The following is a 21250-nucleotide window of genomic DNA, read 5'->3' as shown; positions in this document are numbered from 1 at the left end:
AGGCTGGACCTGGAGTCCTGGCTCTAGAACATCAAGGAGGTACCTCTTTCTGGACATCTGAGCTTCACTGGAGGCTGGACCTGGAGTCCTGGCTCTAGAACATCAAGAAGTCCCTCTTTCTGGACGTCTGAGCATCATTGGATGCTGGATCTGGAGTCCTGGCTCTAGAACATCAAGGAGGTCCCTCTTTCTGGATATCTGAGCATCAGATGCTGGATCTTTAGTCTTGGCTCTAGAACATCAAGGAGGTTCCTCTTTCTAGACATCTGAGCATCAGACGCTGGATCTTTAGTCTTGGCTCTAGAACATCAAGGAGGTTCCTCTTTCTAGACATCTGAGCATCATCGGATGCTGGATCTGGAGTCCCGGCTCTTGAACATCAAGAGGGTCCCTCTTTCTGGATATCTGAACATCAGACGCTGGATCTGGAGTCCCCACTCTAGAACATCAAGGAGGTCCCTCTTTCTGGATATCTGAGCATCAGACGCTGGATCTTTAGTCTTGGCTCTAGAACATCAAGGAGGTTCCTCTTTCTAGACATCTGAGCATCATCAGATGCTGGATCTGGAGTCCTGGCTCTAGAACATCATGGAGGTCCCTCTTTCTGGACATCTGAGCTTCATCATCAGAGGCTGGAACTGAGTCTTAGCTCTGGGACATCAAAAGTCGGGCAGCTCATTCTGAATGCCCAAGGTTCAACAGAGGCTGAAGCTGGGATCTTGGCTCTGGAACACCAGTGGGTGGCTTGCTCTGGACACCTGAGTTTCATCAAAGGCTGACACTCTGCTCACCACACAGGACTCTCCTGGACTCCCAGCCTGGTCTTGGCTGAGCACAGACTGACTCGTCTAGGTGGGGTGCACGCTGAAGGCCATCTCCTCCTCTTCTCACTGCTGCCTGGGTCATCACTCAGTGCCATCCATGTCACCATCTCCATCAGGGGCTGGGTCAGGTCTCCTTTGTGAAGTCATGGCCATGATCCTCAAGGCAGTTGTTTCTCTCAGCAAAGGGGCCATGCTCAGTCCTGTGCACTTATGGCTGGACTTGCCTGCAGTTCTCTTGAGATACCTCCCTGTGAGGGAGAGGAGGAGGAGAAGCAGGAGGAGGAGGAGGAAGAAGGAGAAGAAAAAGAGAGAGGAGGAGGGGGAAGAGGGAGAAACAAATGAAGGGAAGGAAGGAGGAGGAGAAAAAGGAAGAAGACGGAAAAGAGAAGGAGGGAGAAGGAAAGGAAAAAGGAACGAGGAAAAGAAAGAGGAGAAGAAGGCAGGAAAGGAAGGAGAAGAGGGAGAAAGAGGAGGAGGGAGAAGGAGGAAGGAGAAAAAAGAAGAGGGAGGAGGAGAAAGGAGGAGGAGGAAGAAGAAGAGAAAGTGGAAGAGGAGGAGGAAGAAGAGAAGGGAGGAGGAGAAGGAAGGAAAAGAGGGAGGAAGAGGAGGAAGAAGAAGAGAAGGAGGAGGAGAGGAAGGAGAAGGAGGAGGAGGCGGCAGTGGCGGTGGCGGCCATGGCTGTGATGGTGGTGGTAGTGGTGGTGGCCGTGGTGGCCGTGGTAGCTGTGATGGCCATGGTGGCTGTGGCAGCAAAAGCAGTCGGTCTCTCCTTCCCAACAGGGAGCATGTCCTTATCATCTGCTGCAGCAAAGCCAGGTATGCAGACTCAGGATCCATCTTGACTCAGGTCTAGCACCCTTCAGCCCCTTGCCCTCAGTGCCTCCACTCAGCCCAGCCGCAGGCTGCTCACAGAAAGCACTCTGCAGGGAGGAAGGCTCACCTCCCCGGCTCAGCCAGCACTCCTGCCGCGGGCAGGGATGGGTCTGAGGCTCTACCTCTGTAGCCCTGCTTAGGAGCCTATACACAGAGCCCTGCTCAGGAGCCATTTTGAGGAATGAGTTTAGCCCCAGCCTGGCTGGGCCATCTTGGCCATCGCTCAACATCAGGTCAAGCATGATGACCACTCAGCCCAGCCCTGGGGAATGTGAGAAGAGGAGGAGGAAGACTCGAAGCCCCAGGGGAGCTTCCTCTCTGGGGCTCCAGGGACTCACACAGTGAGCTCAACTCAGAACCCCTCTCCACCACCAAAACCAGACTTGTCCCACCTCCTCCTGTCCAGTCCCTTCTGGAAAGAAGCCTGGCATCCCACGATCAGGAGAAGGAGGCGACCAGACAGACGTTAGTTCATCCAAGCACGTGTCAACCTCCGGACCTCCAAGAGCCACCCTCCCCTTTGAGAGCCCAGTGGGCAGGGTCGGGTGCTGGCAGCTGTGTGGGGTTCAAGCTGGTTCCCCACCCTCCCACCCATCACACTGCCCAGTGAGACAGGACGCCCAACACTCATCCCTCCTTATATTAGTAGCACACCCATCACTGTTTTTGTTAAGACAGGAAACACATTTATTGAGAGCACAGTGGGGTGCGCCAAGCCCATGCTTTGGAACCGTATCACAGCGCCCCTCACAACAGCCCTGTGAGGTAGGTGAACAAGCCCACTTCCCACATGCAGACACCGAAGGCTCAACAGCTCCCCTAGGCCTCGGGGTTCCTGTGGGGTGGGCAGGGGTCCAGCCCGCGGGTCTGACCCCAGGTCAGCGGCGTCCATCAGTCAGAGGGCGGGTCTCTACTCAAGGGGAGGCCCCGGGTCCAGAGTCTCTGGGTCCAGCCTGTCCCGTGGGAATAGGTGCAGGGCGTCCCCGTGGCTGTGGAGGCTGAGAGAGACACAGTTGCAGATGAAGGCCACCTGCTCCCGGCCTCGCTGGCCGACAAGAGTTCACAGACAGACAGGCAGGCCCCAGGAGGGAGAAGAGAGTGAGTCCGTGCTCAGGGGCTCCTAGCAGCATGGAGGGTGAGGGGAGCACCCAGCCACCAGCTCAGCCCGTCTACCTAGTGCCCCTCAACTTCTGGTGTACCCTGCCGTACCTTGGACTCTGCCCACTTGTAGAAACTTCTGGAAGCATCACTCTGGTCCTGATGCCCACCTACAGCTGGCAACCCCTGATTTCTCTCACCTTGATAACTCAGAACCCAGGAATCTCATCCTTTCTAAACGCTATCCCCAGCTCTTCTGCCCAACCTATCCAGCTTTGGTGTTTTTCTTAAAACTCGGACTCTTCCTCCTCCTGAGGGTTGTAAACATTTCCCTCTGATCATCTCCCATCTGAACCTGCTGAGTGTCTGTATTTAAAAGCAAACCCTTCCCTCTGCCACTGTCTCCCCAGAGCGGGCTGGTGCTTCCCCCCTTGCCCTCCACTCTGCCCGAGAGTCCCTGGGACCAGCGCAGACAGTTCCAGGAGCACAGGGGCCTCTGCAGCCAGTACCCAGCGGTCCAGGCCCACCAGGAGAGCCGGGGTGAGAGCGCCTGTGTGCCAGGTCACAAAGCATTTATTTCACACAAACAATCTCATTGAATCCCACAATAACCGTGCCAGGCAAGTGTGATGCTTTCCAGGTTAAAAACAGCAAACTTGCCCAGGCCACACAGTCAGAAGGGGTTGGGGGGGCCTTGAACCCAGACCTTGAGTCTCACGAGCCAGCCTAAGGCATGCAGCCAGGATTCTCGGGGTCACGGCCATCTCCCGAGCAGACACTGTCATGAATTACCCCGTTTCTAATAGGTGGGAAAATCGAGGCTCAGGGTGGTTCAGGTGACCTACCTGGTACCCATGCACCATTCTTCGGGACTGAGACAGACAAAAGGACTCAAGCTCTGGGGTCTGATCCCCCCACTCCTCAACCCCCAGTTTTCTGAATATCTAAGGCTGCATCTCAAACCTGGCAGGTGCCTCACAGGTCAACGCTGATTATCACCAATGGTGGGGACAAAGCCTTCTCAGGTGGAACAGGCTCCTCCCAAGGCATGGGCTTCTGAGATCTCCAGCCTCAGGGAGGGCATGGGGGGCGGAGGAGCAGGTCATCCCTCCATTTGGAAATTGCCAAATGTATTCTACATTCTCAAAATCACCTGGGCCACAACACCAACACACACATGTTGGTCCAGATGAAGTTTTATCCTAGATCTAAATATTTCCAAAACACTGTGTTTCCACTGGGGGAAACCCACCAGTGAGTTTGTCCCCAGACTGGTAGGAAGGGCAGTGAGGCTCCAGAACAGGTAGAGACCCTTCCCCAGTTCAGAGTTTCCTCCGAAGAGTCTTTGCCAAGAAACACACCCTTTCCTCTTAAACAAATGCACATACACTAGCCAACCAGCCCACTCAGCTCTTTCCAGCCATTTAAACCCCGCCCTCCACAGGTGGCGAGCATCTATTAGGCGCCTACTAGTGCAGGAGGCAGGGTGTAAAGGGTCAGGGCAGTGCAGGCCTCAGAGCAGGGGTTCAAGGGCAGCTTCATGGAAATCTCCCTGAGCCTGTCTCCCCACTCGCCCTCAGGAGTCCGGGACCCAGCCCCGCCCAACTCCAAGGGACACTAGGTGCCTAATAGAGCCCCCCCAGCCTTAGGTCACACACAGGCCTGGCCTGAGGGGACCCCAAGCCCCATCCAGGAATAGATACCTAAACACAGACTCAGAATCTCCTACTGTGGAGCCCCTTGGGAGCAATAGGAGGGGCCCCCTCTGCTTCCAGGTTCTCAAGAACAGGGGATGGGCATGGGGCAGACACCAAGGCCACACTGCAAGGGCTCCTCAGCAAAGCCCAGGGGAGGGGAGAATCAGGGGACCCATGTGGGTGCTCCTGGGGACAGGCATGGCAGGGACCAAGGTGTGACTCCCAGACCTCACAGTAAAGCTCAGGCTGAGAAAGAAGAGGCGGGTGGATGAGACCCGGGGCGGCAAGGGGCCCAGGTGCCTGCCCACTGAGGCTGTGAAAGCTGGAGACAAAGAGTGGGGGCAAGGGAGCCTTGCATGGGGTGGGGACCAGGAGTGGGGAGTGGGGAGCAGAAGGAATATCCAGCTCAAACCCCCACCAGCTGGAATGTGGGGATGTGAGAGCCAAATACTGCACCCCCACATGCAAGAGACGAGGGCTGGAAACGGAATACGGTGGTCTGGTGAAGAGATCCCTGATCAGAAACGACCCCTGCCTGGGATGTCCGGAGACCCCCGCCAGCGCAGCAGCACCTTCTCTAACGCAGCTGAGTCCCCTGGAGGGCACAGCCTCCTTCCTCATCCCTGCACTCCTCTTCCAGAGCACTCCTGGGCACTCGGCAGGGGTGGGGACGCACCAGGCTGCATCTGCTGGGCGCTGGCAGGGATGAACCGGACCAGGTAGGAGGCCTTAGTTGGTGGACTCAAAAAAGCACAGGTTGTTTGTGCAAGACTGGGAAGTCCCGGCTCTGATACCAGCTGTCCTGAGTCTCAGCAAGCTCATCTAGGAAATGGGCCCACATCCCAGTTAGAGAAGGGAAAGTGTACAAGACCCCCAAGCTTGGTGCCAGACCCAGGGAAGGTGGCAAAGCCTACCTTCTGCACCTTCTACCAGGGAAAGAAAAGGGCCATGATTCAGAGCACAGGGTGAAGGGAGGGTTAGTACCCCAAGGATGCCACCCAGAACCCCTTCCTCATCCTCTCCCTAGGCCACCCCAACTCCTCCTCCCTAACAAACGAAACCAGGGGCATACATGAATGTTTGCAGAAGCCCCTCCAAGCAGACAGACCGTCCCCTCATGGCACCGACAGGTACAGCAAACCCTGCCAGCTACAACCTGCTGGGGAGAGGCAGCAGCCCATGGTGGAACGGGGGGCGGGGTAACCTCTGAGGAAGGAAAAAGCCATCACTTATCAATCAAACAAATATTTACTCTGAGCCCACATAGCTAAGCACCTGCAGGCTGCTCCACCACTGGTTTGCACATGCCACTGACTGTGGGAAATGCAATCCCAGCGTAAGGTCAGGGCTGACTTTTTATTCACTTAGGACTAGTAAAGCCATCACTCATGCTTTCAAGACAAATCCCACCATATGCCCATTCCCAGGGAAAGCCAGCATCTGCACAGCACTGTTACAGCGCACCCACCCTCAGCCCTCACAACAGCCCTGTGAGGTAGGCTTTCTGGTGACCTATGGCTTAGAGAAAAGGAGATCAAGGGTCAAAGAGGCAAAAGGTTAATTAAGTGGCCCCTGGGTCTGCCAGATCCTAAGGCCCAGGCTCTTTCTAACACAAAACACAGATTCTCATCAGACAGCTCAGGTTCCATCACATGATGCCGAAACAAGGCTCCTGCTCTTCAAATATGGCATACAAACATCCGTAAGATACAATATGGCAGTTGTTAACAGGTTCATGAAGAGCAAAATAATAATCTCTTAGTAAAGGTTATAAACATCAAGGCTTGTCATTGGTTACAATTTCATTAGCTATCCATTCATTCAACAGAAAAGAAAGGCAAGCGCTACCACTCGCCAGGCACTGTGTTGGGCACCCAGCCTGCCGGCACTTGAGCCCAAAAGTTGTCAGTTATGGGAGGGGTGGAGGAGGGGACAATGCAGTGTCTTTGATGGCTGGTGCCTAATATTTTGGGGAAAAGGACACCACCCAGAGGGGCCTTTTGAAGGCGGACACAAGTAGGTGCTGCCCACAGGCCAGGCACAGAGGCAGGAAGCACACAGCATTCAGAAAGCACAGCCAGGCGTTTCCAGCCTCTCAGAGGTGAGCGTGAACCGTACCCCCGGGGGGTCCAGGGGCATTGCCCAAAGAGTCCCCCAAACCCCTAGCACGAAAGTTCCTGCCAAAATTCCTCCTGTCCCACCATACACCCCTCCATGTTTAGAGAGAAACACTTTCCCACTCAGCCGCCTGAGACAGGCTGCCTCCCTGGCCTTTTATCCTCACTCCCCTGGCACACCCCCGGGGACACGCACACCGCCCTTCCAGAATCACAGTTCAAAATGGCGGTTACATCGCTCCTCACAACAGCCCTGCGAGGTAGGTGCCGCAGTCCTCCCCGGAGGGCAGGCTCAACTCCAGCTCTCACAGTGACTTTAAACCACACAGGTTTGTCCAGCTCCCGGGTCTTGGCTTTGCCTACTCTCGTTCCTCTCCAATGCAATGAATAACATTCAGAATTCCAGGTGGAAGCCCCAAGACCCATGCCTCACCCCCTACTGAGGCAGCAGGAACTTAGGGAGTTCTCACCTGGTCTGGGACCTGCAGGACAGCTCAGAGCTGTGCCCTTAGTTTGCAAAATGCCACGTGCCTTGGACACCCAGGGTTGCCAATGGAGTGTTCCACGCAGACCCCTGCACAGGAGGTGATTCTTATCACCCACATGAGCAATCATCTCCCCCAATTTTCTCTAAATAGAGCTGGGCATTAACTCCTCTTGAAAGGGGCAGGAATGGCTCCAAGATCACCTCCAGGAAAGGCCAGAGTGTTCTAATGACTTGAAAGCCTGCTCACAGCCAGAAGCAGCCACTCATCTCGGAACCCCTGGCTCTCATTTTGGCCTCTCGAGGATATGGGCTGTGATTTCTGAGCACCCAGGGAACACAGTTGGCTGATTCCTAATCAACCTACTTGTACAGGGGACAAAGTCAGAGGGGCAGTGAAACTTGCAACAGAACTCGAATCTACGAGCCTGAGCTGACTCAGGGATCTCACCTTGTCACCGACACACAAGCAAAGCCCCTTTACCAAAATGTTCATTGTTTCCTTTCAAAAGGCAATGTGGCAGTGGGTCCTTGGGAGCCAGCTCTAGTATAGCACTGGCTAATTTTTTTTTAATGTTTATTGGCTGTGAGTGAAGGAAGGAAGGAATGAAGGAATGAATGGATGAGTTACAACCACTGCCATCTGGTGGAGGAAGCTGAAAGGCTGAATGCAAAGCTCATGGCAGGGACCATGCACCAAGCAAGGCGAGGCCTGGGCAGGACCTCTCCGCTCATGGGTGGAGGGCTTGGCCCAGGGCTACTCTGGGACCCCGACCCTGGGTCATAGTCGTGGTGTATGACACATGGAAAGCACCATGGGGAAGAAGCCATGGGTGACAGTGGCAGATGAGATCCAGCTGGGATGTGCTCAGAGCAGTAACCCCGGAGGAGGGGCTACAAGAAAAGGTGTTTGCTTCATAACCACAGCCCATGGTGCTACACAGCCCACCCAAAATGAAAGGGTTTGCTTTCAGGAGAAGAAAAAGCCAAAAGCACGGGGTCAAGATAAGTAGGCCGAGTGCATGGATGGGTAGATGGAGCAATTCATGTTGAAAGTCATCGTCGGCCTCCCAAGCTTGGATACCAAGCTAAACATGTGGGTGAGCGATTCTGACACAGGAAAACAGTGCTCAGTGCTATAGTAGAGGGATGGGTGGGCAGAAGCAGCTCTGCTGAGAGCGGAGGATGCTCTGGAAAGAAGGGCGAGCCCTCCTTGGGTGATGTGCCCTCCCCAAATGGCTGTGACTGACCTGTGAGCCCTGATGCTTTGGGCAGAACATGCCCCTTATTCTGCTCCTTGGAATGTAATTGCCCCAGGTGAAGAAAAACAAAAGGGGATTCTCCCATCAGTCCTGATCCAGAATGTTCCATTCACCAGTTAAACCCCAAAGACTGGGCTGGTGGAAAGGCCACCAACTGATCGTACAGGGTGCTAGGATGTGGTTGTCTGGACCTTGGAGGTTCAGAGAGCTATTCCTGTCCCACAGGGGTTTTATGGAGGGCAAGATCGGAGTTCATGAGCACCCCCAGGAGGTCCAGCCTGCAGTGTCTCCACCTGCCAATGGAAGGTGTCCTTGTCCCCATCACCCACTTCCCAGGGATAAGCAAATCCTAATAAGCAAAGCCCCACATGGGGCTCGCAGTCTAGCAGGGAAAACTGATCTGTAAAGAACCTGAAAGGCCACCTAGGCCAACCCCGCACCATGGGAATCTCCTAAACACTATCTTCCCTGAGGGCTACCTAGCTGGTTCCTTGAATGCCTCCAGTGAGGTAAGGGCTCCCTACATCCCAAGGACACCTGGGACCAGTCTCTTCCGAAAGCCATGACCCAAGGGGCTTGGACAAACAGTTCACAGAAGAGAAAATACAATTTGTTAACAAACATAGGTGAAAGTGTTCGCCCGTCATTAGTAATTAAGGCAATGCAAGTTAAAGTAATGCAAAAGTGCTTTAGAACAGACACGAACTAGCCAGATCTTAATTAAATAGTCATACATAGCTGAACATTGTAAAATGCTGTAAGCCTTCTGAAATTAATCAATATCCATACAAAGATCCATAGCCTTTCCTTCAAGGGACTTAACCAAAGGAAATTCATTCATTCATTCATTCACCAATCCATGTATTCACCCATCCTTCCCCCTCTTATCCATCAGCCAAACGCTCACTCACTCGCTCCTTCCTCCATTCTTCCATCCAATCTTCCATCATTTACTTAGAGTCTACGACATGTTGGGCATCAGAGATACAAAGGCCAATTCAATAAGCTCCTTGCCCATATGGGGCTCACAGTCTAGCAGGGGAAACTGATCTGTAATGAAGCAATGATAATTTCTGGGTGGAAGAACATAATTCTTAAGAATGAAAAAAAGGGTGTTCTAAGCAGTTAGTTGTGGCATTATTCATAATATTTTTAAAAGGTGGTTATACATAAGAATAACTGAAAGGTTCTGTGAATGACGCCATAGCCACTCAACAAGCCACAACGCAGCCAGTGAGGTTATGAAGATGAATGGAACAAGGGAAAATGTTGATGACAGAATATTAAACAGAAGGGGCAGGATGCAGAAAAAAAAAAAAGTGTATGTGGTGAATAATGGCAATTAGGTTTTTTTAAAGAAGGGATGCTCATTAAAAAATAGACACTTTTTTTTTAAAAAAAATGCCCGTAAGAATGTAAAATGGGTGACATGTCAGAATGTTGAGTGGTAGATGCGTTTCCCACTGCTCTAGGTCAAATGTCATCCATACCATTTACATTAGGACCTGTCTGTCCCAGAGGCCCTGAGGCCAAGCTTCCCAAGGAGGGAGTTGGGAGTCACAGGAGGAGGCCAAGGAAAGTTGTAGCTCCTGGTGTCACCAGGAAAGGATTTGTGTGTGGGGCGCATGAAAACGACAATGTCAAGAGACAGAATTTGTTCTCATTTTTAAAAGTTGAACGAACACATAAAGATAGGCCCTGACCAGACAGGAGCGCTAGGATTACAACTCGGACCTTGTGGGTCTGGTTCAGAAAGAACCAGGTGGGGAGCACGTGAAAGACATTTTATCCCTGGCTTTTGTGCCGTTAGGAACCCTATCCCGAATCTCAGCATCCCAGAACTAAAGACCCTTTGAATTCCAGATGCAAAACTCTTAAGGGTCAAAGACCCTAAGAGCCCTGATCTGATGACCCCTCATGGTCTCTGCGTTTCCAAAAGGACACAGAGAATTCATGCAACCCAAACCCACCTACCCCCAGAGCTTCTCCCATTGGCTCAGTTCGACCCACTGTGACCCATCAGGACAGCCCCTAGATGTTGGGATAAGGCTCTCCCAGCAGCCAAAGTCACCTGTTCCCTCCAGTTGCTCTTGGTGCATGCAATGGGCCCTCCCTTCCCCACCTTCTGCACACTTTAAGTCTTCCTGAGCTTCTGCTGACTTTTTTTAACAGCTGTACATGAGTTCTTTTGAAAGACCCTCCTGGTCGTCTTCTGCCCTGAGCCCCTCCCGCCCCATCCTCATCCAACAGCGACACTTGGCTTGTCAGGGAGAAGCTTCAGCAGGTGTCCCCAGGGATAATAAGTGCACCCCCAGACCTCAGTCCAGCCAAGGCAGAGCCTGGAGCCCCAGATTCTGAAAGAGGAGAAGAGCAGACCCCTGAGGCCCCAGCACCACATCAGGCCCACGAGGCCCAGCTCATGTGGCCCTGACACGTGGTACTGGAGGCTCGGAAGGTGGCTCCTGGCACATGAATTCCATGTCCTCCGCCTTCTAAATGCTGTTGCCATCCACTCGGCCGGAGCTAGAAGCGTGAGAACCACCTCCTTCTTCTTGCTTCCCTCCCTTCTTCATATTCTGTCTATAACCCCATAGCTTTGATTCCTGAGCACCCCACTTTGCCGCCATCAGCTCAGACCTCAAGCATCATGCTAGAGTAACAGCCCTATCCATGCCTGCACCCACACCCCCCCATCCCACCCAGTGTCTACAGAGTCACCCTGAGCATGACGCCACCCCCACCGCTCCAGACCGCCTGGCCCCACCCCACTCCCCTGCCTCCCACGTGCTCCCTGCCATCGTCCTGAGTCCATCCAAGCTGTGCTCCTACTGCTCCAGGCACTTGTTAAGAATCCAGTGTTTTTAAATGTCCCAAATAGGAATTGAGAGGTCACAAGGGAGACTTTGGTCCTTGCTTTTACAGACAAACACATGCACACAACACAGAACTACGCACATTTCCTCCACTACAGAGAAAGGAGACTCAACAGAACCTGGGAGGCCCTGGGGGACGACTTTCAGCATGAGCAACTCTCCAGATTTGCCCCTGCAGTCCCCTGGAGGGTGAGTCAGAGAAGAGACAACCTCAACACAGTGAAACGCGATCCCGCCAAGTTACAAAACACATCGTGAAACAGCTGAGAAGACAGACAGGCCTTGAATCAGGCTCTAAGGATGGCATGTCAAGGGAGCCAGGGTCCCCAGGCCACTTCTGCAACCCCAGGGGTGCTGAGGTGCACCTGCTGCCCAGGAAACCCTGAGGTGAGAAGCTTGGATGCCCTGTCCCATGGAAGACCAGGCCAGAGGGTGGCCTGGGCACACTGCAGAGAGTTGCAAGAACAAGGTTTCTGGTGGTTTGCCCAGGGCTCCTGGGTCCTGGGGCTTCTGGGTCCCCCCTTCTCAGGTGCCCCTGGCCACCTTCTGGCCTTTTCCTGCACCAACCCCTGGATGTGAGTAGGCGCCACACCCAGGGGGGCACACAGCAGGCGGGGCCCATGCTCCACCCAGGGCCTATTGCTCCCTGACCCTCTGCTGCCCCCTGGCGGGCAAAACCTCCTGCACAGGTGACCCATGCCCAGGGAAGGGCCAAGCTACCCACCAGGCTTCACACCACTTGTTCATGCAACCTTCTGCGGGGCCCAGGGTCCAAGCCCTTCCTGCCTATCCAGGCCATAGATGGGGTACCGTCAACAGGGACACGTAAGGTCGACCCAAGTAGGCAGCTGGTGCCACTCCCAGTTTACAGATGGGGAAACTGAGGAAGAGACAGATGCAGTGAAATGTCCCACACAGCCAAGATAGGGCAACAGCACCCCAAGACCAGGGTCTTCCTAAGCCAGGGCAAGTGCGTGTGACAAGCACATGACATGCCAACAGCCACCCTCCCTGGGGACCACTTCATTCCACTGTCTAGAACACAGAACTGGAAAGAATGTTCCTTCCTCTCTTCCCTTTTTCCCTCCTTCCTTTCTTCCTACCTTCCTACCACCCTTTCTTCCAATCATTCATTCATTCATTTAGACCTGAGTCCTTTGATTATGGACATCAGTAACATAGCTTGAAATTAATCAGAACCTTTGGCCTAAAGGCCTCCATTCACAAGTCCTATTTATTGACTGTTGTTTTATTCTTTATTCATTGCTTCCCAAATTGTATCTTTCTTTCTTTCTTTCTCTCACCTTCCTTATATTTCTCTGGTTCTTTCTTCTTCTTCTCTTTTTTTTAAATCTGAGAGTCTTGCTCTGTAGCCCAGGCTGGAGTGCAGTGGTGCAATCTTGGCTCACCACAACCTCCACCTCCCGGGTTCCCGGGTTCAAGCAATTCTCCTCCCTCAGCCTCCCGAGTAGCTGGGATTACAGGCGCGTGCCACCACGCCTGTAATTTTTGTATTTTTTTAGTAGAGACGGAATTTCACCACGTTGACCAGGCTGATCTTAAACTGGCTGGTCTCAAACTCCTGACCTCATGATCCACCCACCTCGGCCTCCCAGAGTGCTGGGATTACAGGCATGAGCCACCATTCCCAGCCATCCTCTGGTTCTTATAAAGTCAGGAGCACAGAATCAAATGAATCAGGGCTCCTGGTCATCATCTTCACGCTGGTCTCTGAAGCACTACTGCTCCTTCATTAAGCACCATTCACTCTGTCATCCACTCACTCATTTGTCCGTCTTTCTTATTTTGGGTATTTGTTTTCCTTATTAATTGTGTTCATTAAAACCCCACGGGCAAAACAAACATCTTTGGCCCATGTATTTATTTGCAATCTTTCTTCCCCGCATTTAGTCACCTTTTATGTTTAAGTATTTATTCTCTTATTTATGAACCTCAACTGCATCTATTTTATTACAGTGGCAGAAGATACAGCCTTGTTTTGGAGCCAGGTATGTCTCTCTATTTTTCATTTATTCTTTGAAAGGTGTAATGTATTTATCTATCTAAGGAGTACGTATGTAAACTAATTATAATCCCTGTTCAGACAACCTCCCTTAACTATCCATTTATCACTTTGGTTGTTTGTTTATTACCTTTCCTTTTTCCTTTTTCACTTCTTTTTATATTTTCTCCAGTTTCCCTCCCCCGGGAACCTGGGCCTGGATTATCTCATCCATCTTCAGGATTACCGACAGCCTTATGACTAATCCTAACAGATCCTGCTCTTACAGATACACCCACATATTCGTTCTCTTTTTTATTGGTTTTTCTTTATTTTCCCTTTCGCTTTCATTTAGTTTCATTTTTGCCTTTCCTTATCTCTATCTTTGACTCCCTGACACTTCTCTTCTTGCCTCTTTTCACGCTTATGGACCCCAGGTGCCCAGAGTGAGATGAATGAGAATCCCATGGGCAGCTCCTTCCTGGCTGTGCCAGGCATTTCCATTTCTAATTCAGTCGTTCATGTGTCCATTCATTCTTTCTGTCATTCTTTCATTTCAATATTTGTTCTTTTATTTATGGACCTCAGGTGCACAGAATTGGATTAACCATAATCTGCGGTTCCCGGAGCCTTCTGCACACCGGTCCGCGTGGGGCTGTCTTTTGTTCGTTAATTCCTCTCCCTGAGGATTTGGTGCAGGATTTATTTAACTATCTTAGGAACCCAGTTTTGAATTAGTCATAATTCTTGCTGCCTTCTCTCCTGTTTTTGTCCTTGCACGGTCCACTCTCCCACATATTTATGTCTTCATTTATTCATTCAATGTGTTTGTATTGCTTATACACATCCTGTCATACGTTTACATATTCTCTCCTCTCTTGGTTTCTCTTTTCATTCTTTTGGGCCTTGAGTGCAGAGGATAGGGAAAATCATCCATTCTCATTCATTCAGACAGTCACTCCTCTATTCAGGTATTTGTGCTTTTATTGATTAACCTCAATGTTTACTATTTATTATATTTAATGGATAAAATTGTCTCATTATATTTCAGTGCTTGTCCAGGAAGTGCCTTTTCGTTCATATGCCTCCTTCAGTTTTTTCTTTTCTTACATCTCTCCCTCTCTCATTCTTCCAATTTTTCCATTCCCTGCTCCTTTTCTTGCATTCCTATGGAATGCATGCATCTATTCTTTCATTCAGTCTTTCACTTGTGGTAATTTTTAAAACAAACTTCAGAGCCACAGATCTGAATTAATGTGGATGGCTTGTGCTAAACCAGCCCCCTTTGATCAACTTGTTCCATCTACTTATTTATTATCTCTTTCACTTCCTTTTATTCCATTTTCATTTTTTCCCATCCTATTGTTTCTTTCCACCACTCCCTCTTTCTTTCTGTCATTCTTTTGGAGAGCTGCACCCAGGATCAATGACCCCCACCCTTGTCTACAACGCCCTCCTCATCGGTCAATGCGAATCTTTTCTGTCATTCATTCATTCATGCATTCGCCATGCATCCATTCAGTCTTTCTTTCTATGTAAATACTTATTTTTACACTTCTAGATGGCAGGTGCATCTAACTGGATACATCATAATCTGCAACTAATGGGCCCTCTCTCTGTGGCCCCACTCCTCCCTCCCATGTGTATGCTTTGAGCCGTTCCTTAGCTGAGTAGGTGGCAGACTATACCAGCAGCAACAATGCCAATTAAGTGGCCTGCTTGGTTCACACTGCCTTTCATTCCTGTTCTGGCATGGCTCTGTCTTAAATTTGCATGCATGTATTTATTTCTTAATATGTTACCTCTCTCTTCCTTTCTCCCTTTTCACATTTCTTCCCGTTTTTTATTGTGTCTCTCTCTCTCTCACTCTCTCACTCGTTCTCTCTTGCACTCTGTCTTCAGAGCTCAGTGCCATGGAGTGGCTGTACACATCATAAAGCCACCCGCAAATGCCCATCCTTGGCCGTGCGGTTCCATGTCTCACTCATTCCTTCCTTCCTGCATTCATAGCATCCTTCTTTCCTGCTTTCTCTCTTTCTGTTTGACATTTATTCCTCTATTAGTAGAATCAGGTGCCCTTATGACAAGTCCTAGCCTAACTCTTCTCGTGGATTTACCCATTTTTCTGTTTGGCTGTTATTTCTTTTTACTGTTCCTTTCTCTCTTCTGTCACAGCTTTCCATACCTCCTGTCCTTCATTCTCATGCAGCTGGGGTGCCCAGGGGGGACCCCAACACCCTCATCAGGAGGACCCATGGGGCCACGTCTTCTCATTTGCCTCATCCTTGTCTGTTTAGATACTCACTGACTTGTTCACTTAGATGTTTATTATTTAATGGATAGCCTGTGGTTTTCTAGAAGTGGACCAGCCATAGCCCTTAATTGTGATGATCTTTTGCCACCACCTATCACACTGCCTTCTTTTACATCTTTATTTATCACCCATTAATGTATTTCTGTACTTAACATTTGTTACATTTTTTCCTATTTCTTTATTTATCAACACTATCTTTCTCATATCCTTTCATCTAACAGACCTCAGTGCCCAGGACTGGATGACTCAAAACCCCTCACGACACCGTGTCGCCTGGCACTGCATTCTCACTGCTCATTCGTTCATCCACACATGCAATATAGACTTTTTGGCTTTTTTCTTTCTTTTGTCATTGATTTATTTCTGTGCAGACTTCAAGTGCTCAGGCTTAGATAACTTTTGGTAAAAGTACACTCTCATATTTCGCCCACTGGATCCTCTTTCTTTCTTTGCTATTCTTTGAACTCTTTCTCTGTGGTTTCTTTATTTTTCTACGCCAGGAGCATATACTATTTGTATTAGTCCTAATGTTTAGCTCACAATAGCCTGACATGGTCCTCCTTATAGAGTTACTCATCCTCTAGTTTTGTTTTGGTTTTTTTTTTTTTTTTAACTTTCTATCTTTTATTTGTTGTTTTGGTTTGTTTTAAAAATCCTTCCCTTCTCCCTTTTGATCACTTGTTCCCCAACTTGCATCCTTTCATTTTGACAGGCCTCCAAATCTATGTGTCATTCTGCACTTCACTACTCAAGCATCCATTCTTTCTTTTATTTAGGTTCTTTTTTCATTGTCAAATGTCAGAGGCATATATTTGAATTACACATATCCCTTAGTCCGTAATCACCTGATATTGCTTTGTGTGTTGCCCTATCACTTAGTGATTCAGTGGGTTTTTTCTATTTATATATTGATTGCCCAGGCATCAAAGTGGATGAACCATGGTCTTGGGTACACACACTCTCCTCCTGGCTTGCTTACTTCTTTACCTATTTACTTGTTTATCCATTCCCTCTTCTTCACTCATTCATTCATCCAGTCATTTACTATGTAATGGAATAGATACCAGTGAAACAACCTCTCGACAACAACAACAAAACCCAGAACATTCACAGTCTCTTTGGCATTCCTGCTTCTTCTCACTGAGTCACCCACCAAGGTACACACAGCCCACAGTCCGGAAACACACACCAATGGCGGATGCAGAGCAGAGACACAGTGAATGTTAAGTTTACTCCCAGATCCTTCTGGGGCTCACGTCCTAGACATACTGGGGGCAGATCTGAGATGAGGGCCCACATTCCCCAGGCCCCCTGGGCAGGGCAAGCACCCCCCATTCTGCCCCTCTGGACCATGGTGAATGACCATCCCCATGAGAAACCTGTTTCAAGACCCCAGAATACATAGAGACACACACATGGTACATAGTCTCCTGGTGGGAAACGACGGACATGGAGTTCATTTTTAAATAGGTGGCTTTGTCTGTGGCAATATAAAAATATTTTGGCCTTTCAAGGCAAATACAAAAGAAACTACCCATTACCATGGCTGAGTGTCTCAGTCCCGAACAATAAAGAACTTGAAGAGGTTTAGCCGGAAACTTTGAAGACAGAAAATCTGCCCATTATGTTTTCCAGACATTTCGAGGGGGTGAGCGGAGGTCATTGGAGCTCGAAGCCCATTTGGAAGGCTGGTCCCTCGGCCTGCGTTTTCTCCTTGGCCCTTTGAAGGCCCCCCAGCTCACAGGGCACTTCCATCCTAGTCTGCCCTGCGGCACAAGAGCCAAAGGGAGACTCAATAATGAAAGAGCCATTCATTTAGAAGAGTGAAAAAGAAGAAATTCTTTTGGGGTCCAACATTTGAAGCCGCCTATAGAATTCCTTTGCCACAGAGACAACACAAGGAGGCTGGGGGTTCCTGTCTTAGAAAACAGGAGCCCCCAGGTCTGCACTTGGCTTGACTCGATGGGCACCCACCTCCCCGTGCACAGACCCCCCGGCCAGCGCCCACCAGCCCCTCCACGCGGTCCGCCTAGCAGTGTGCTCCAGAAGGCAGGCCCCACCCTCAGCAGCAAGGCCACGTGTGTGTGCTCTTTACGCTCCAGCCACTTACGATTTCGAGCTGGAGGGGGGCTGGGGTCCCACGTCCGAGGTCCGTTCCCACGTAGGAATCCAGGTGATGGCTTCGGCTGTAAGGAGAAGGCATTAGGTCACAGAGTGGAACCTCACTCAGGCTGGCGAGGAGGAAGAGGGTGGATAAGGATAACAGCTCGGGGTGGGGGGGGCAGGGGTGGCCTGGAGCAGGGACTCCCCAACCTCCAGCAAGTGTGGAATTGGAGAGGCCATGCATTTCTCTCCTCACTCCCCTTGCCCACCAGCTGCCTGTGGAGCAGAAGGGGCAGGAGTGGAAGTATGGAACAGACTTGGGTTGGTGCCATCCATGGACCTAAGTTGTGTTCTGTGGGACCCAAAGGCTCAGGGCACTGCATAGATGAGAAAGGGGAGTGACCCAGGCCCTGAAGACACGGCATGAACCTGTGCTCTGGAAGAAGCAAGGTGCCCAGGTTGGTTAGCAGGATGGCAGGCCCTGGAGGAGACCAGAGAAGCGGGGTATAGCCGGGAGGGCAACCCACAGAGGGCTGCAGGGCTATTAACGGGCAGGGTTTCCCAAAATCATGGCACACACGTCTTATGCTTGGACAGACAACTCCACTGCGGCAATTTTGTTCACATTGCGGTAGGTACTGGGAAACACCATGGCCAGGCACATTGAGTCTTCAGTGTCAAGATTTGCCTTACGTTTTAACTTGTTTTTTTTGTTTGTTTGTTTTTTCTTTTTTAATCCGGCAGCAGGCTGGGCCAAACGTGGTTCAGAATACTCCCAAACTTTTAAGCTTCAAGAAAAGCTGACTTCAGCAATGTCAGACACGTATCATGACACATTTGTCCAGACCCACAGGATGTGTGCCAGAGTGAGCCCTAATGATGCGAACCAAGGCCTTTAGTTAATCATGTATCAGAGTTGTTCCATCGATTGGAACAAACAGACCGCACCACACGGAGGCAACGCGTGAGTGAGAGGCGAGATGGTGGGGACAGGGTCTACGAATTCTCTGTACTTTCCCACCAATGTTTCTGTAAACTGAAAACTACACAGAAAAAAAAAAAGTTTATTCATTTAAAAAATGTGTTGAATGAATAGCTTTTAAAATCTGTTCACAGAGTCTACTTAAGGTGAGGAGGTGTCATAGAAAGGTAGCCTGACATGGCTGAGATCCCACCAGCGCGGCAAGCTGGGTGATGGGGCAGCCAGGGGTTGAACCAGGAGGAGGACAGGGCCAAGGTCTGTTTGAAAACACCCTCTATAGGGACTGTTTCCTGGGTTAGGCACAGGTGGAGATAGGAAGCCAGGGGGAGACCATGGGATGCCACCACAAAGCCACCCAGGAAACAGAAAGGCCATGAGAGGGATGTGGGGAAACTGGGGAAGGCAGAAACCACAGACCACAGGTCCCGGCCCCAGGGGGGTGGCTCATGCCTGTCATCCCAGGGCTTTGGGAGGCCAAGGCGGGTGGATCACCTGAAGTCAGGAGTTCGAGATCAGCCTGACCAACATGGTGAAACCCCATCTCTACTAAAAACTAGCTGGGCGTGGTGGTGCGTGCCCGTAGTCTCAGCTACTCGGGAGGCTGAGACAGGAGAATCACTTGAACGCAGGAGGCGGAGGTTACAGTGAGGCAAGATTGCGCCACTACCCTCTAGCCTAGATGACAGAGCACGACTCTGTCTCAAAACAAACAAACAAACAAATAAACGGTTTCGGGAGATACCTGACCCCAGCTGCCTGCCCCACTGCAGGTCTTTAGGGACTCCCAAGACCACCTGTCCCCAGGCCTCTCAGCGATCTTTCCAACCCACCCCTGCCATCTGGGCCACCCCTGCTGCCTCTGCCTCTCTATTCCCAGTCAGTCATGTCTCCAGCCAGGATGTCCAAGACCCAGCCAGGGCAATGGGGACACTTCTTGCCTCCAAATCCTCCTAAACTCTACTTCCCTGGCCTTGCCCTTCATAAACCCTGTTTTGCCATAACTGGTTAATTTGATAACCAAGAAACAAGAAGTCTTAAAATAAGTGTTAGGGAAGCAGCGATCAGTGCATGGGTGACTGAGGGGCAGGCTTCGGTTACCTAAAGGCTGCCAGACCACCCATTATCTACTGACCACCACTCGAGACCGTTTCCCACCCTCCTTCTGAGACTGCGCGTGGCTGGGGTGGCCTCTCACCATCACCACGTCTTAAGGTGGCAACGAGACTCAGGCCAAGAACACACAGCGAGACCAAAGGCACTGCCATTTCCCGCAGGAATCGGAGCCCAGCGCTTTGTTTCGCTGTTCTTGCTTTGTTCTTTTTTGTGTTTTTAATAGGAGCGGGGAAATCAGAAGCAGGAAGGAGCATCTGGGTTTTTTCCAGCTTCTGCTCCAGGGACCCCATGAACCCTCAGAGTCCCTGACTGTCCTTAATTAACTCTGTGTGCAGACCCCGGGCTTCTCTGCTACAGTGAAGTCCCGACAAATTCGTGCCTTGGTTTAAAAGCTGCGTGTGCCAGCTCTGGGCTTGCCATGATGTGTTAATAACGCAGTGCTGGGCTAGAATCTTAACAAATGTCAGAAAAGCTGCAGAGATGAGTCACTGTCTGGAACCAAAGAAAAACACGAGGCCTCCTTATAGAGTCCAGAGGAGTAATTGCCACAAGCATTTGATCAAAGACCTCATAAGTGCGTGCAGTGAGCTCATGACCCACGCAGAAAGCGTTGGTGAACACTCCAAAACCATCCTCCACAGCTTAACGGGATTAGAAAACTCCAGTTCTGCATCTTAGGATTTTAAAAGTTACTCTTTTCTGAAGGCAAACAGCACCTAATTGATCTGGCATGTCTTTGTTATAAATAACTTATGGCTGTTTCAAACAGAAAAAGACCTAAAAGGATGATTTTTATTAAAATGTTGATCTCAAGAAATAGAGCCTGTCGTTAACAAATAATCAGTCTTGCCTCAGATCTCATAATTCCTACCTGTTGAGTAAATACCACCTCCTTACAACTTCCCCGGACAAATGCAAGCTCTTCGCAGAGCTAATTTCCTGTACCTTTGTGAGGCTGGGGCCCCGGACATTACGGACCCATTTATAAAAACAGGAGAGGTAATTGGGACATCTTTTGAAATCATGTCCCCTCTCTCTCTTGCAGGCCCCCATCAGCCCTCTAATTTTACTTGGTCAGGTTACAGAGGATGTTTACATATGCCTCTTCCTGGAATTTCACCTCTTTGCTTCAGGAGTGGGCAATTAGAGAGAATTAGGGCCTCTTTGGTGCCTGTTTACCGTTAATGGCTGGAGTGGCGGAGGCAGCCTTGGGAAAGCAGTCTGCCCGTCTAATTGAAGCTGGCAATTTTTCGATTCCTCATTTCAGCTCGCAGGTATTGTAGCAACCAAGGTCACAAAACAAAAGCTGCAGCCCACCATGGTAATAACCAGGTGCAGGCCCGACCCGAGGTTTTGTGAGCTGTTCATTACCACACACTGCAGCACAAAGAGATAGCTGGAAATGTTTGCAAAGCTGAGTCTAAGATGGGCAGCCAGTGCAGGCGGGTGATGATCACTTTTCCAGAAGTTGTCATCCTGTAGGCTTTTTCAGGAAGTTCTCAGCTGAC

General features: G+C 50.4%; 1 protein-coding gene and 1 pseudogene across 12 annotated transcripts in view; both read right to left on the bottom strand.

The window, feature by feature from the left end:
- Positions 1 to 2360: 2360 nt before the first annotated feature.
- Positions 2361 to 21250, bottom strand: part of LOC112629294 — a 35684-nt gene continuing 16794 nt past the window's right edge. For all 11 annotated transcript variants that reach the window (XR_003120567.1, XR_003120568.1, XR_003120566.1 and 8 more), the window contains 2 exons: positions 17655 to 17730; positions 2361 to 2695 (listed from right to left, as the gene is read on the bottom strand). Coding sequence is in view for 7 of the 11 variants with exons in the window: in XM_025392844.1 (XP_025248629.1) it covers positions 2608 to 2695; positions 17655 to 17730 (164 nt within the window). In the remaining 4 variants the exon portion in view is untranslated. The remainder of the gene's footprint in view (positions 2696 to 17654; positions 17731 to 21250) is intronic.
- Positions 4575 to 8338, bottom strand: LOC112629296 (annotated as a pseudogene). The gene has a single exon (XR_003120569.1). The product of XR_003120569.1 is annotated as an uncharacterized LOC112629296 (transcript).

Source organism: Theropithecus gelada, chromosome 7b (genome assembly GCF_003255815.1).
Source record: "Theropithecus gelada isolate Dixy chromosome 7b, Tgel_1.0, whole genome shotgun sequence".
Classification (NCBI taxonomy): Eukaryota; Metazoa; Chordata; class Mammalia; order Primates; family Cercopithecidae; genus Theropithecus; species Theropithecus gelada.
This window is presented reverse-complemented; position numbering and strand designations above follow the sequence as displayed.